General features: G+C 52.1%; 5 protein-coding genes across 5 annotated transcripts; 2 read left to right on the top strand and 3 right to left on the bottom strand.

Annotated features, from left to right (window-relative positions):
• Positions 1-34: 34 nt before the first annotated feature.
• BDP81DRAFT_392111 (uncharacterized protein) lies at positions 35-1676 on the top strand (the record flags this gene model as incomplete). Its single annotated transcript, XM_060587660.1, has 5 exons — positions 35-228; positions 296-483; positions 558-847; positions 909-1331; positions 1428-1676. The coding sequence occupies 5 exons, from the start codon at positions 35-37 to the stop codon at positions 1674-1676; spliced, it is 1344 nt and encodes a 447-aa protein (XP_060447276.1).
• Positions 1304-4822, bottom strand: BDP81DRAFT_344601 (kinase-like domain-containing protein; the record flags this gene model as incomplete). The annotated part of the gene is made up of 5 exons (XM_060586074.1): positions 1304-2155; positions 2230-2464; positions 2541-2743; positions 2798-3101; positions 3147-4822. 5 exons carry the CDS (start codon positions 4820-4822, stop codon positions 1625-1627), a joined length of 2949 nt encoding a protein of 982 aa, XP_060447275.1. The 3' UTR covers positions 1304-1624.
• Positions 4823-5623: 801 nt separating this feature from the next.
• BDP81DRAFT_392109 (fungal-specific transcription factor) lies at positions 5624-7545 on the bottom strand (the record flags this gene model as incomplete). Its single annotated transcript, XM_060587659.1, has 3 exons — positions 5624-6679; positions 6751-7215; positions 7345-7545. 3 exons carry the CDS (start codon positions 7543-7545, stop codon positions 5624-5626), a joined length of 1722 nt encoding a protein of 573 aa, XP_060447274.1.
• Positions 7546-9278: 1733 nt separating this feature from the next.
• BDP81DRAFT_447642 (RTA1 like protein) lies at positions 9279-10385 on the top strand (the record flags this gene model as incomplete). The annotated part of the gene is made up of 2 exons (XM_060592206.1): positions 9279-10105; positions 10178-10385. The coding sequence occupies 2 exons, from the start codon at positions 9279-9281 to the stop codon at positions 10383-10385; spliced, it is 1035 nt and encodes a 344-aa protein (XP_060447273.1).
• A 2697-nt stretch (positions 10386-13082) lies between these two features.
• Positions 13083-14173, bottom strand: BDP81DRAFT_189667 (uncharacterized protein). Its single transcript, XM_060582389.1, has one exon. It carries the CDS (start codon positions 13805-13807, stop codon positions 13148-13150), a length of 660 nt encoding a protein of 219 aa, XP_060447272.1. The 5' UTR covers positions 13808-14173; the 3' UTR covers positions 13083-13147.
• Positions 14174-15576: the final 1403 nt, after the last annotated feature.

Raw genomic sequence — 15576 nt, 5'->3', positions numbered from 1 at the left:
CCTTGCGTGCCATCCCGATGCCGTATCACACAACATGGCGTCGACGAAGCAGTGCTTTATCGAAGAGATCGTCGAGCCCATTAGGCTCTACAACGTGCCGCATCATTCAAATGATGGGGATGGGGATACAAGAGCTGTACCGGTAGAGCAACATTCCATCTCGGATTTCGATGTGTTGAGTAGTCGTTTGGATAGCATGCGAGGGAGGGAGCACGTATATCGCTTTATGTACGTTCACGTCTTGCTTCACTTATAGGGGTCGCTCATAATGAACATTGCTAATTTCCCCCCATAGCTCAATCTGCCAGAGGAACTCATGGAGGCCTTTGCAGATCACCGTTTCCATGTTTAAGCTACTCATAGAAAAGCTGAGCTTGAATAACTCCATACGGGATATTGTGTCATTCTTCTACATGCGAAACATGCATACGGAGGAAGTCTTGTCCATGCCGTACAACGAGCGACGAAAGGGATCAGTGGTCGGTATGTATAAGCTCAACCCGATGACTTGGATTTAACGGTTCTCGCCAGTAGTCGGAGGACTGATCATCTAGCAGAAGCGTCGTACACCCTTCGATATCCAGAACACAAGCCCGATCTGGACAAATGGGTGATTCGTCAGACTGGGGTGTACCATCGCTGCGATTCAACATCTGGTCAGACTCTGTTCATCATGTTCAACCCTGTACCAAATGCAAAAGCCAGTATCACAGCAGCCGAATGGCTGTCCAGCCGAGTCCAAGGGTCCGACACCGACCCCGTCTGGCTACACAAGATCCTTCTGGAGACGTACTTCCCGGCGTGGAGGTTCTATATCGCATCCCTAGAGCGACAGTTTCTACCTCTGGTGAGATCATACTGGCTCTGAGAACTTGAATCACTTAATCTAATGCCAGCCTACTGTATAGTCGTACAACACGCTGGTAAACTTCATCAATGAACCCTCAACACTGAATCCAAGCCACTTGACGACGCTCGTCAACCTCTCGAACCATTTCCTGACGACCTCATCCATCCTGAACTCGTCTGAAGAGACATTGAGGGAGCTTTCGAACCTATGCGCCCATTGCTTGAAGGGAACGAATGCAGACTTGCTCCAGGAGTCCACCTCGGAGTTTGAGAATTTCCAGCGCCAGTGTAGAATATTCTCACGGACGGCGACGGACCTGTATCATCGCGTGCAAACAACCTCGCAGCTGCTCGCCAACACTCTTTCTTTCCGCGAGCAGCTCGACTCCAGGAAGCAAAATGAGAATATGCTGCGCTTGAACAAGTCGGTGGTGTTTATTACTACTCTGACACTACTCTACTTGCCGCCTTCTTTTATAGCTGTGAGTAAAAGCCTTTCTCCCGTCTTTCCCGGGGACTCGGCGACAAATGTACTTAATAAAAAAACTGTCGCAGCTGACTAAGGACTGTTGCGATAGACCTTCTTTGGAATGAACTTTTTCGACATGGACTCTGTGACCGGTAGAATCATCAGCAGTCCGATGATCTGGATATATGTGCTCGTTTCTGTCCTCCTCACTACGGCAACCTTTGGAACGTATTACACGATGCGGGAAGGAAGCTTCCTCAACGCAAAGGTATCAGGGTTGAGAGCCCTGAGCTGGCGGGGCCTGTTTTATCGGAAACAGCACAACAAGGACGTCGAGCTGGACGATCTACCGGTTTGATCAGATGTTGGAGGACCGGGCAGCGTATCTGGGAGTCTCCCAGAGAGATCAATCTTGAATACAGCGTGCCGGTTGGCCCCTACAAGTGCAGTGATTAGAATATGGCGGTTGCCATCATTGCCGACTATGGTGCCGGTGAACTCGTCGTTCTCGGATAGGCCAGGTAATTGTGCCAATTCGCGAATGACCACCGGATCCCTCGTCTCCGGTCTTGCAATCTCGAGTACAAGTATACAACCACCATCTGCTCTGCTCCCGAGGGCGAAGATCGTGTCGTCGCTTGGATCGATCATGACTCTGAGAAGGCGGTAATTCTCGATGATCTTGGGGTACCGAGATCGTCTCGCCTGTACGTGGGATGTATTCGCATGAGGATCGACGGTGAATAGTTGGGATTCTCGAGATACGATGACACAAGCGGCCTGTTGGTGTAATCCCGCAAACGTAGTGAAGAGACTTGAGCCCTTGCTCTCTTGATCCTTAACGATGGAAACACGTTAGTACCATGTCTTCTTTGAATGTCGTGTACATGAAATAGGACGATATGACTTACTCGCGGCTCGAGAAACACTTCCTCATAATCCTGGGTTTCGAGGGAGTATGAAACGACCGGGATGCGATATAAGCCGTTTTCTTCCAGATACGGACGGATCGCAGCGTAGCATCGGTTCTGGCTGGTGAGCGATAACGACATCACGTCTTCAGCAGGCCAGTCGAATGCGATGAAGCGGTCCAACAAATTCCTGCCGCTCTGTTCTGTTTCATTTCCCTCTGAAGTAGATCCCATTCTGCTTTCTCTCGGTCAGCCAACTGGTCACCAATGCCAACTAGGTAGGCGCAAGCGGGTAAGCGCAGGGGTCTCACTCTATCAAATCCTCGATTCTCACATGGAAGATGGATCCCGAAAGGCTCTCGTCTTCCTGATTTTCTACCACGAAGACCAAACTCTGTTGATCGGTTGACATCGCCATGATGTAGACTTCCGGAACTGTTGGAAGCCGAATGTGCCAATGGTTCTTGGGGCTGGAGTCGGCTCCAGCTCCTTGTCCTATTTTAAATATGTAACACTGGTAAACCGAAGATTAGCAGCATAAACAAGTTTTTTTCAAGACGAAACTCACGTTGAAGATATTCCCCGTGGTCGTGGCAATCAGATAGTTGTTGGTTAGGCAAACAGCTTTCCAGAACCGGCTCGTCGATCCCAATAACTCCAAGGAACGTCCCCCGATGTTTTCCAGGAAGTCTCCCTCTGCGTTCGGGGTAGAGCTTGAGGCAAACAGTGAAATGTCGCTGTCGCTCCAGTACGCAATTATACTGCCGTCTGGTGATACCTTACAGCCCTTGAATACATCGTATCTCCCTCTTGGTATGCGCCACTGTTGCACACTCTGTTCCGTGGAAGATTTGGGCCTGGGCAGTGTTAGTCTTCAAGTTCGAATGAGCCTGTTTATCTCCACGAATTTTACTCACTGTTTCAGAGTTTCCTGTGAAGATTCGAGCCGATCAATCTCCTCGTACGCGTCGAGCGTGCGTCGAAGCATGTTCTCGACCTCCTTTGCACTGCACCTCTTGTTCTGACTGATCTTCAAAACTTTGGACTCGAGAAAATTTAGCATGGTCCGGACTGCTTCGTGTTCCTTAACGCTTCTCGCCGCAGCCTTGCGAATGAGTTGCCTGTGAGTCGTCTTGACAGCCGAGTGTAAAGTATTCACGGAAAAGAACCCCAGTGACCAGACGTGGAAGAAGACGTCGTAGCTAGCGTCGATACCTCTGCGGTATTTGAGTCGGTTCGTCTCGTAATTGTCAATCGCACTCTTCCCGCCCTCGAGATACACAAAGAGGACGCTGAGCACGCAGCCCAGCGACCACACATCGCTCCTCGTATTCATGACTTTCCCCTCACGGAACGATTCCGGGGGTAAGTACGTCCCCTGCCCGCGCCGGTTCTGGGTCCCGGACATGGTCCTCTGCTGCCAATCGCGTCGCTTCGTGAACCACTTGGCGATATCTCTCTCTTCCTCGTGGCTGGTCTGGTGCCGAATCTTGACCCTCGACATGCCAAAGTCGCTCAACTTCCAAATGTAGCGAATCTCGATCCCATCGGCGCTCGTGACGGTTTCTCGGAAAATGAGGACGTTGCTCGGCTTCAGATCCATGTGATAGCAGACGATCCGCTCGAGGCCGGGGGACTGCATCTCTTCGTGAAGGAATTTGAGGCCGTTGGCGAGACCGATCGCAGACCGTATGAAGCCAGCCCGGTTGTTCGCCGTCTTTGGCGCGTTTGAGCCGTCCTTTTTCATGTATGCTCCCAGATCGCAGACCGCTAGCGGCATGAAGAGACTGTACGGTGCCGGGCTGGCGCCCGTGGGATACTCAATGTTCAAGGTCCCGAGATTCTCTAAGATATTCTCGCAGGTCTTTGACAAGCTGAGAATCATCTTCATGATCTCTCCTTCTTCCCTGGACTCGACATTGGAATCTGAGGACGACCTGGTGATGTAGTCTTTCCGAGCCACCCATCGTTCCCTGCTGTCATTTCTGCGACGATCTTCGAAATGCCCCTTGGCAATCTTCACTTTGTAAACTCTGCCAAAAGCGCCTGAGCCCAGCAGCTCTTCTTCCACGTACGGGAGACGCTGGGTATCGCCATGTATCGTAGTCTCCTCTCGTTGCCGAAGCACCACAGTACAAAATGGAGCCTGTGATCCGTAGAACTTGTCCGCCGTCGCTTCATCCCCGTCGAAGAACTCTGTCAAGCTTTGAAGGTCGGTCGGTAGCAAACATACGCGCCTAGAGATCCCTCCTTCGGGCGGCGGCCACTCGGGAACGCCAGCTAGCTTCTCTGTGAAGTTTCTAGCTGCCTCAATACGACAGCCAGCGAACGCGATGATGGCCAGAAAGTTGTGTAGTTCTCTATGCTGGACACTTGCAATGAATTGGTCCTCTGTAATGGTGAATTGGCGGCCTTGGGGTGCCTCCTCGCCGATCAGGCTGCGGAAGAAGAGGCGGAGATAGTGCGGGCTCAAGACACCTTTCGGTGTCTCGCGGGTGGCGAATCGTAGGTTCACACTATCTTTGCGCTCTAGATGTTTCAAAAACAAATTGCGAATCTCGTCGCACAAATCAAGGTACTCATGAGAAGACATGGTTCGTACCACAAGTGTTTCGTCGTCATTGAAGCGGCGTTTGCATGTTCTCGACCACCCCGCAAATGTTCAATGAAGAATAAAATGACTAGCCTCGGCCAGGAAACGAATAAGTTTGAGAGTGATGCTCAAACGAACTGCCGCGTTAGATCAGAGAGGGGTGACATTTCGAAGTGGCGCGGCAAGAACACATCACCTGCAGCCAGTTCCGCAGGCGGCACGCGGAATAAGGCAACTGCTGACTGCGCCCCGGTTGGCGCTGACCGCATGCCGCACCCCAGCATTGCTGCAGAAACAATTCTTGATTACGCCTGAACACTTGGAGCTTCCGCTCTTCCGTACCTGAGGAAGAGGACTTCAAGTATGTCAGGCTACGGGCGGTATTGAGGTTGGGAAACCGGTCTCGAGCATGATATGTGACTGAAAGATCGAACATTATGTGAAACTGAGTGTTGATGGTAATAGGAAACGACTTTAAGAGAATGTTCCAAGATCTGCATCTGCGGCAGCGTTATTTCACAAAGCCCGACTGCACAGTCAAATTAGCCGGTCTCTTCTATACAGTCTAGCGTTATGACGGAATAGCTAGATAGATAATGTGCAACCCTTATTCAAGGTCACGAGTATTAATTACGAAATTAGAGCATACTCTATCCAAACCGACATCGCTATTCATCTACTAATACATGTGAATATAAGTCGAAATCCCGCCAGAGCTCCGTATCGAACCAGTGCGAAGAGAACATCGAAGGCCGCGCGAAGACAGAAGGTGCCCGTGATATCCAGTCCGTAACGATGTCCTTAGAACAGGCTCAACGCCTCAGCCTTGATCATCATAATCTCGTCTCGCAGGCGCGTCACAAAGGGAGGCTCCAGCAGCAGAACCTGATTCCCCAGAAAATGCTCGGCGCGCCGACACCAAGCCACAATCAGGAGGTTCGCCAGTGTCATATTCTCTTCGTCCTTGAGCTCCCACAAGTCCTCGCGACACGCATACATCTTCTCAATCACGGTCCACGTCCTGTCCGCCATGGACCCTGACACCCGGTTCTGAAGCTGCGCGCCCAGGTAGTAGAACGTCTGAATCTTGAAGTCGAGGTCGACGAGCCACGCAAACTGGTGCTCCGCGACCCGCCGCTGCTGGAGCGTGATCTCCAGCGCAATCAGGCCGATGCTGAAGAACTTGTCTTCCGGTCCATGCATCTCCGTGCCCCATTCTGGTGCTGCTTCCAGGGGCGTGATGACCTTGTCGACGATGGCGGCGAGTGAGGTGCGGGAGTAGAGCGCCATTGCGTGGAGGGGGTTCACGGCTGAGTCGGAGAGGAGACGGCGCTCGAGGGGCCCCAGTGTCCGGTCGAACTTTTGCAGCGCGTCTTGTATTGCGGTGACGAAGGGTGAGTCAAAGGGGTGCGGCGGAGGCATAGCCGCGTATGCTAATGCTGAAGCCGGACCTGGGGATGCCTGGCCCCAGAGTACGTCGTCGACGGACGGGATTCGCATTTCCATGGCGAGTGATTCCGCTTCGTATGTAACCACGCAGTAGGACATCTCTGATGGTCCATCTCGAGCGATGGGTGCTTCTTTCATGGATGTATGGAGGTCTTCGTCGTTGACGTTGAGTGGGATGCGCGTGTCCCGGCTGGATGGTAGGACTCGGGCGCTGATGCTTGAGGCGGCACTCGTTTTGGCTTCTATAAGAACGGTTTGCCACCAGAGGCGTCGTCTCATTTCTGATTGGAAGGGTGACAAGCCAAGGCGTGTGCCGTCGATGTGGAGACCGAGACGGTGAGCTATGTTCACGACGATGCCGTTGAGAATCCATGGATCTACCGGGTCCCTCAAAGATCGTTGGTGTAACTGCATTGAGGTCAGCCATGGGCATCACTTAGGGACAATCAAAAGGTTCAGTGTTCATATGAGATACTCACTGAATAAAATATTAGACTCCTTATTGTATCTTCGTTGAAACGTTTCAGATAATTGTATCGTGCCATGGCAGTCTTGAAGCCCCTAGACAGACCCGTCGAAGCATCCTTCTTGGACCAGTGAAGCATGTCCCAGTGCTCTTTCTGCGAAAGAGTGCCAGATGCTGCGAGGAAAATGGAGAACAAGAGACCTTGCGTAATGGGCGAGATGGCGTGGAAGTTGGATACCGCCTCTGCAATGTTGGCCTGGAACGTCGGAATGTGAAGGATCCTGGTGACAGGGTTGACTCTGTCCAAGAACACCCTCCACAAGATGATGATGTTGGGTGAAGAAGGGACACAATTATAGGAGAGTCCTGAGGCGGGATATATGCCCATGTAGTCATGGTGCTGATTGAGGAAAGCGAGAGCAGGAAGCCATGTCGATTGCTCGCTCTCCACCTCGAAAAGGGCACGAATAGTCTGTTCCTGTATTGGCTCTGTGTGAGCATGGCTCAAGCTTGATATGAGATGAAAACGTAAGGGGACCAGAACGAAGGCAAATCATAGTGTCAAGAAGCAAGTTTCAGAGCCACTGAAGATAGGACATCTACTTACATCCTCACGAGCCGCAGAAGCCGTCTTGCTGTCACGGAACTCGACCCCGTTTTTAGTTTGCACAAGCCATCCTGGCGACTGCACTTTGGGTCTCTGATCGTCATGGTTCTTGCCATGGCTAGCTGTTGTGTCCGATGGTGATTCTGAATCGGTCAGGACAGTTGGCGTATCATCGACTGAATAAACCGGCTTCGATCCCATGTATTCTTCCAAAAGGGACTCGATGCTCGCAAGTTTGTCTCGTAGCTCATGATGGTTCTTCCTCCTCGGCTTGCGTGGACCCGGCGGTGGTGGAGCAAGGCAATGGCGGCCATGCTGCGTGGGTGTTCATGTTAACAGAAGAAGGGGAAAGGAGATGGAGAGAGCAGAGTGAATACAAGATGAGTATAAGACGAGATACAACAACAAGAGCTGCAGCCTGCAAGGGGTGGACTTTGTGTGTGTTAGGGACGGGTACGGGTACGTACGGTGATGCATTCTGAGCAGGGGTACTTTCGGTCACATTTTAGTTTCCGTTGCCGGCACTCTACACATGCAGGGTCGCGCTTCAGGGGTCTGTCAACCAGAGCCCGCGCAGCCACCTCGTGGCTACCTGGCTGTTGAATATGCGCTGCCGCTATCGTCGGGTCTTCCATGCTTCTCGGCAGCGTGAGCAGCTGCGGAGCGGGAGCTTGGCGTATGTGATAATACGAAGGCGAGTAGGAGTATGCTAGGTGCGGGGATGGATGGTCGTAGGTACACAATAGAGGCGTCTAGACGTCTGAGTTGGGAGCTGGACGAATCGGACGATTTCACAAAGTTTACGAAAGAGGGGATTCGGAAACAAAACGCACGTCGTGCATGGTCAATGATCCGTAACAATAAAGGAAACTCTGGAACCTCGGAGTGTTGATTGACGTTCCTCTGCTGCCGGGGTTTGTAAGGCAGACGTCGGAGGGCGGGTGCTCCCTGAGCTAAGTCCGGTGGGGGGAGGGAGATCTCTCGGGTCCGGAAATCTTTTGGGGTCCGAGGCCCCGCCCCGAGCCGGCAGATGAGTGGACCTCTCTCAACGCCAAAGTGGGTACTCGTATGAGTCTAGGAATGTATGACCTGTGTACTACTCCATAGACTCTACGAGCTAACCCTTGAGCAGCTGAGGCGCACAAGTGGCGCTTGCTGATTTGACTTCTTTTGTTTGATTCTGTAGTCTTTGATTGGACAATGGATACTTACCTGCGATAGTCAGGTGCGAGTGAGTGATGGGATTAGACATGCATGTCCTAATACCGGGCAACACTGTAAAGTGACAACGTCACAACATTTCTATCGCCATGTAATTATTTGAGCGAGGCTGAGCAGCGCATTGGCGGCTATCAAAACTCCTCCCTATTGACTCAAAGCGCAATGTCTGATTACGCCTGAGAGCCGTATTAGTCACTAGATAGATCTTAGATGACAGACCAAGCGGGTTTAGTAGTTGTCCTCGGCGTATCATTATGGATTTGCAGCGACGAGAAGAAGTGTAGAAGGCATTTCGAGAGCCCAAGATCCAAGATGCTTTGACGGTAGTCTGTCTGCCTTGCCCTAGAGATACTCGTATTTACCCGGTGAGATGTAATGTTTGTTGCCTCTTTACAATCTTTTCCCCAGAGAGTAAATCAAATAGCTTCGATCTAAGCCTCGTTGTCAATAATCGCAAATCTGTACATATCATTCTGATGTTATATATCAGCAACGTAATCAGATCGAAATAACGGATCTCACATAGTCAAGCGACCAAAGTCTCCCTCTTCCCCTAATTCTCTTCGTTCATTGAATTTTCTCTTGGTTTTCCACGATTTGCTTGCTTAGTGGGAATTTCGATTCGACGTTCGGCTTTCATAAAAAACATACCTTAGAACACACTCTTCGACACAACGAAGTAAATCAAACAATACCCGAGAAAAGAAGCCAAAATGACATCCACAAACACCACAATCCCCTCCTACGACACCTGCAAATCCCTCTCCCCAACCTGTTCCATCGAATACACCTTCTACGGCACCCCCCTCTCCAAACCCGCCCCAACCTTCTTCTTCATCACCTTCGCCCTCCTCCTCCACCTCCAGCTCTACCACGGCATCAAATCCCGCACCTGGTCCTACGCCCTCTGGCTCGGCATCGACACCCTCTTCGAGTGCCTCGGCTACTTCGCCCGCGCCAAACTCGCAGAGAACCCCTGGTCCATGAATGCCGTCATGCTCCAGATCCTCACCCTCCTCCTCGCGCCCACCCTCGTCGCCGCGGCGATTTCCGTCACGTTCGAGTACCTCGTCATATGGTACGGCTCCCAGTGGTCCGTGATGCGCCCGTCGCTGTACCCCTGGGTCTTTGTCGGTTCGGATTTCGTGTCGATTGTGGTGCAGGTTATCGGGGGCGGGGCGATGGCGGCTGGTGCTACGGGGAATCGTAACGAAACGGTGGTGAAGATTGCGGAGAAGGCTATTTTGGGCGGGGTGGCGTTCCAGGTTGGGAATATGGTTGTTTGCGCGAGTTTGATGATGGTGTATGTTGCGAGACGCAAGTCTGCGCTTAAGAGGGGTGGTGATGGGCTTATTTTTGTTGCGGCTCCCCATCCGCAAGCAGATGATGATGATGTTAGGCTTGTGGCACCGGCTCGTGAGAATGGCGGTACGCCGATGTCTAGGGCGTTGGCGACGCCCCAGCGGGCGGGGAGAGCTCGCACTTTCGCGTACGCGCTGGGAGTTGCCTACGTCGCCATTATCATCCGCTGCGCTTATAGGTATGTGTCCTCGTTTTTTCCACCTGGTTCGATTCGTGTCAGACCTTGCGACTAACCTCTACTCCCGAGCAGAATCACCGAAAACGTACCTGCGATATCCAAGGAGATTATGCGCAACGAGCCGATGTTTCTCGGTCTGGACGGGGCAATGTTGTTGATTGCGATTGGCGCCGTCACGTTGGTCCATCCAGGCGTCTTCTCCCCGTTCTTGAGTGAGAAGCCCCAAACGAATAAGGGCGACAGTCGTGGCGGGGACTACCAGATGAGGAACATGAAGTGAGAAACTATCTTGTGAGAAAAAGACAGGGCTTTTGGGGGGTTCAGCGTCTTCTCTCGGATTCAGATATCGGTCGTGCTGTGGGCGTGGGTTTTCGAGTTTTATGGCATCAGAATAACGGCTTCAACTTTTTCCTTACGTTGTCAAGTTAGATTGTGGGAGTCAGCAAGATCATGAAGAAAGATGGGTTTAGACTTTACGAATGGCGCATCATTAGATCACTTATCCTTCACTTGATTATTCCTTTCTAGAGTCAGGGGCCTATAAGTATGGGTCACAGTTGTTTGATTTTCTATGAATCCAAGTCTGTCAATGGTCTACTAAATAAATAATACGAATTTCTGACAGTCGCATGCTCTTCACCCCTATTTCTAGACTTTTCATCTTAAAAGGTAAAACAACGTGTCTTCCACGAGAACAACCACATACTCGGCTGAGTTAAAGACTTCTGGCGTGAATCCACATGCTCAGGAGGCGGGCTCTAGGCCTGCACCTCTTCTGACATCGTCGTTCATCTTTCTTGCTTGATGACAAATCTTGAAAATGAGACAAGGCCACGGGGTGAAGGTCTGCGTGGTTGGCACTCCTCGGTCATGACTGAACCAGCATGGAACAGGAGCATTGGCGACCGTTGATGAATTCTCAAGACCAGACTTGTATCTGATCACATGACAGACTTTGACACGATAGTGGGACATCTGTTACAATGACTTTCTGAGATACTCTTCACAGAACACAGTCTACGATTGCCCCTTCAAGGTCGACCAAAACTGTGTAGAAAGAGAGACCGAGTAGCAATGCATTTGTTTTGAGCAAGGAGTTAATGTCCATCTTCAACGACTTGAGTCAGAAGAGGTCTTCGCCTACGCAGACCCACCGCACCGGTAACCTATGCACCACTTCTATAGGCTCTAGCCACTTAGCCGCGCCCATTTCCTTGTTCATCTCGTGGAGTCCAATCACCCCCGTGCTGCAGGGTGCTCGTTGCCCCAAAACTCGCCTTTCACTGTTGGTACACTGTCGATCAGGGACACGAACATGCGAAGTTGGCAGTTGCCACATCTCCGTTCAGATGGGCGATCTAGAAACCGAATAGGCAACGAGCAACAGGTACCCCCCAGATCCCCACCGGGATCTTAGATCTCGGTAATAAGAAATAAGGCGATCGTGAACTAGAAAAGGCGGGGGTCCGCACCGGCCCTTTCTCAGCCTCTCTTGCGACCAACACTCGTTGGACAAGAACAGTGCCAGAAGGCGCCACAGTAGTCAGTCGTTGGTTGCGTCGCAGCCGGGACGCCGTCTCTTCCCCATCGAGTGGTTCCGGGGACAGCGTTGCGGTACAGCTCCTCCCCAACGATGACCGATCTCCCGAGAACATTCAGTGGCCAATGGGGGCTACGACGGATACCCGAAGGAGAGATGGGCGGCAAACTTGAGATAAGGTTGGGAACAAAACTTCTCTTGGCGCGCTCTCTCTCTGTCAGACTCTCTCTCTCCCCCGTTCTGAAGGCAATCCGGAGAGGTGGTCCTCTACACAGTATACTTTTTCTGCCTCGCTGTGGGCAGGTGATGGTGGGGGGGATGCGACAGCCGACTGAGTTTGGTAACGCAGGTCTCGAGATCGGCTCACTTGCCTGTCAGCTCTGACCAGGGGGACGGGGTTGGGGTTGGCCCTAGGAGCGTGAATGCCACTGTTTGCCGGATCTGCAAACTTCCAGTTCATCCCCCACAAAAGAGGAGTACCGGCCATTGAGCGACCATCAGAGTGTTTGTTCACTGGTGGAGACCTTTCACCCAGATGGATGGTTTTCTCTGGACACACTTCGAAGCGATTGCAAGAGATGATTGGTTGTGTCTTGTCGATGTGAGTGTGCCGGGACAACCCTAATAAGCTCCGTTCGCGACAGAAAGAGCCCGCAGTGCAGGCCACAGCAAGGGAAAGTCGTAGTGCCCCATTGAGCCACGACCGTTGCTTCGCCACTGGGCCAGCTGGAAGGTTGCCTCAATCCTGACCCATCTGCGAGATCAAACTTTTGATCTGTCACAAATTTAGCGGGTGCCCTTGGCGCCTGTCAAGTTTGCTCCGAGCTGAACAACCAGCATCTCCCCATCGAATTGGGAGTGGGGAATGGCGCAAGTAAAGCCGTGAATTAGTCTGGTCCAGATGGGCCGAGGTGAGTGATGAGTAACCTCGTCTCTCGCTCAGCGTGGGTGAAAACCGGTGGCCTGCAAAGAAGCAGCTGCCAAGCGCCATGCAAGCGCTCTTCGCGTCTTTGCAACGTCCACGGAGAAGAAGCATGTCGGCACACGACAGCTCACGTCTACCTGTGTCGCAAGGGATGTCTTCGCCTCCGATCCGATGGCCTAGCTCTTGGTGGGTTTGCTCCTTTCAAGTTACACTCCCCTCCAGGTTGTGCGCGCGGTGTCCAAGGGCCCAGGCGGGTAGATCCACGTCGATGGTGAATCGAGACGCTGTGCAGAATATCGAATGAGATTCTGCTAGATCTGCATGATTCTGAGATGCGGAAGGATCGTCTCCAGAATGGGAATTTGACAAGTTTCGCTGTCGGTCTGGACCGTGAATTTGATAAAGCCTACCATCCCCCCTTCGTCTGTGGCAACGTCCAAGTGGCTGGAATGGGCGATCAAGGTGCGCGGCCGGGAAATGCGACGGCGAGAAAGGGGCGACGACCCTGCACAAAGGGTCCCTGTGTGCTCCCGATCCACGCTAGTGATGCGGCTCGCGAAGGTCGGGGACGCAAAGCTTATTTCACAGTTGATTGGTGGCGTGACTGGTTGGCCGAGGGTTCCCTGGTACCGCCGGCGGCACAGAGATGTCCAAAAGAACTAGAAGTCGGTGTCCGGTGCACAAGACGGAGCTGCCCTGCCGGGGTGGATCGCTGCGCGGCCGTAGCCCGTCCTTCGGGTGGTGCTTCACGTCGACGATGCCCCGATTGCGCCGGTTGACCGCCGGAAGACTCCATTCGGGACGAACACTGTCTTAGGCCACTGGAGGAATGCTGGTGTTCCTCCGTCGGCACTGCGCAGCTGCCTGCAGAGTTGCTGAGACCGTCTGACGTCATACCACTGCAAAATGGGGACTGGCGAGGGTTTTTTTCTCTTTTTCTTTTTTCGCAAAACAGAATCAGGGTTGCATATTGGCAATGCGAGTCTGCCTTGATTTTCGTCATAGTCGTGGGTCGTGGAAATAGGTGGACGTCTTTGGTCGGACCCTGAAAAAGAGACGCAGCGGTATTCTGCGCCGTAGGCAGGCATGCCTGGCTGACATATGCGGAGTGCGTGTCCGAAATCGACAATGATCTTCGAATACATCTGAGAATCTGGCCAGACCAATCGTGGGCGGCGGTGGCAGCTTCCAAGTTCCAACAGCGGATAGCTGAACAGTGTGACAGTTGAGCTACCATAAGAGAGAGTCATGTCAGCGAGAGTATGGCTCCTTGGATCACCCCAAAGGGAGGGGTGAAGCAGTCAGGGGTGACGCGCCCTGGTAGCCAGGGTTGCCCAGCGGGCTACTTCGGAGTGACGGAAGAAGGGGGTACAGCTGACCAATGAAAAAACTGTGGAGGGAGACGGACACGTTTCCGAAGGCTCTGACTGGCCAGGGCAGTTCTACCTCCGAACCTGGTTCAGGAAAATTCAGGAAGGAAATGGAACTCGCAAGATTGACAACCTGATGATCGTGTCCGACATCTCTTTTCGGAATGAAGAAAACCAATCCGCAGCGGTGAGCTCCTGATGCGAAAGACCAATAGTTTTTTTAGTTTTTTTATTTTGATTCTTGCATCAACTTTGCAGCTGTGGTTGGCTGTGGGAAGTCCCTGGTCGTAGGTGGTTGTCTAGGTGGCACCTAGGTAGGTATGTGTGTTGTAAGTGTGCGCATCTATTCCTGTGCTAGACGATTGCAAGGTATGTTGTGGACAAAGCCGTTTCCATTGAAGAACACTGTGAATCGGCGATGAAGAACTGTAGAGAGCCATGCATTCGCGCCGTGGTGAAGGAGAATAAAAAATGAGCCGACACTTTGAATTTGAGTGGTTGCAATTTGCGAGGGGAAACGGTCAGATAATACGGTACGCCGGCATTGTCGGGCTGGTGGCCGAGGCCGTAAATTGTGTCGATGACACAGCAAAAGCAAGATCGCGGGCTCATGATATTGCGGACTCTCCTTCGACATGACTGGTCGTCTTGCGGCCCGTGTGCTGCATGAGTGTTGGCTGCCAGCGTGCCGCAGCTGAGCCTCGACCTCGTGAATTCGATTTTAACGAATGAAGACGAGTCGTTGCAATTATCGAATGGAGCATCCTTGGGCTTCGTTAATTGCTTTGTTGTTTCGACTTGTTCGCTGCCGAAGATGGACGCGGCCCGGGATGATGACCAGGCCCTACATAGAACGCGCTGTCCCCTTTTCAAAGAGCAAGACAATCTTTCGACCGAAATGCCCCAGAGGACTGTGTTGAGATTCTCAACACGAGGATTCAGTGTTTCCAGGCCGAGCATCTCCAGTCGAACTCGACTTGGTTTGGAATTTGGAATGACAGTTGTGACACTGTAGCTGCTAATCCGACCTCAGCCACACGATGAGCCCGTTCAGGGTGTGGTGTGGCATGATGTAAGCAGCGCCGTATCACTGATCAATCAGTCCGTATTGGCCTAGAAGATGCGACAGGCTGGCGGGGCGATGAATGTCACTCGTTGCTGCCTCAGCCACCAGCATGTCACTCGCTGTGCTCGGTCCCGGTGATGGAAGCTCCATGAAACTTATGTGGGGAGTATGGTGTGCACAGATGGCTGCAACCGCTGTCGGAATAGCCTACTACGAATAGTACCTAGGTGGGGAGGAAAAAAAAAAAGCCTTCACTATATACTGGAACGCTGGATGTATTATTTCTATCATCAAGCCCTAGAAGCGATTGTATCCGTACATTCGGATAGACACGCGGCAAAAAGGGAACCCGTAACGATCGGGTCCTTACCTTGTGTATCCGTACTGTCTGTGGTGAAGTGCGATTTACACTAGGGAGGAACCTGCCACCGCCATCAAACCAAAGGTCTGACAAGGGGGAGGGAGAGGGGGGGGGTTCCACGACTGAGAACCAAGGTAGAAAGAGAGTTTTCCCTGCTGTTCCATTTTTATTTTCTTCAATTCTTCCAAAGTACCTAGCTGTCTGCGTTT

The sequence above is a fragment of the Colletotrichum phormii genome (assembly GCF_030913505.1).
Source record: "Colletotrichum phormii strain CBS 102054 chromosome Unknown BDP81scaffold_6, whole genome shotgun sequence".
NCBI classification, from domain to species: Eukaryota; Fungi; Ascomycota; class Sordariomycetes; order Glomerellales; family Glomerellaceae; genus Colletotrichum; species Colletotrichum phormii.
Note: the sequence above shows the minus strand (reverse complement) of the source record. Positions and strands in the feature narration are given on the sequence as shown.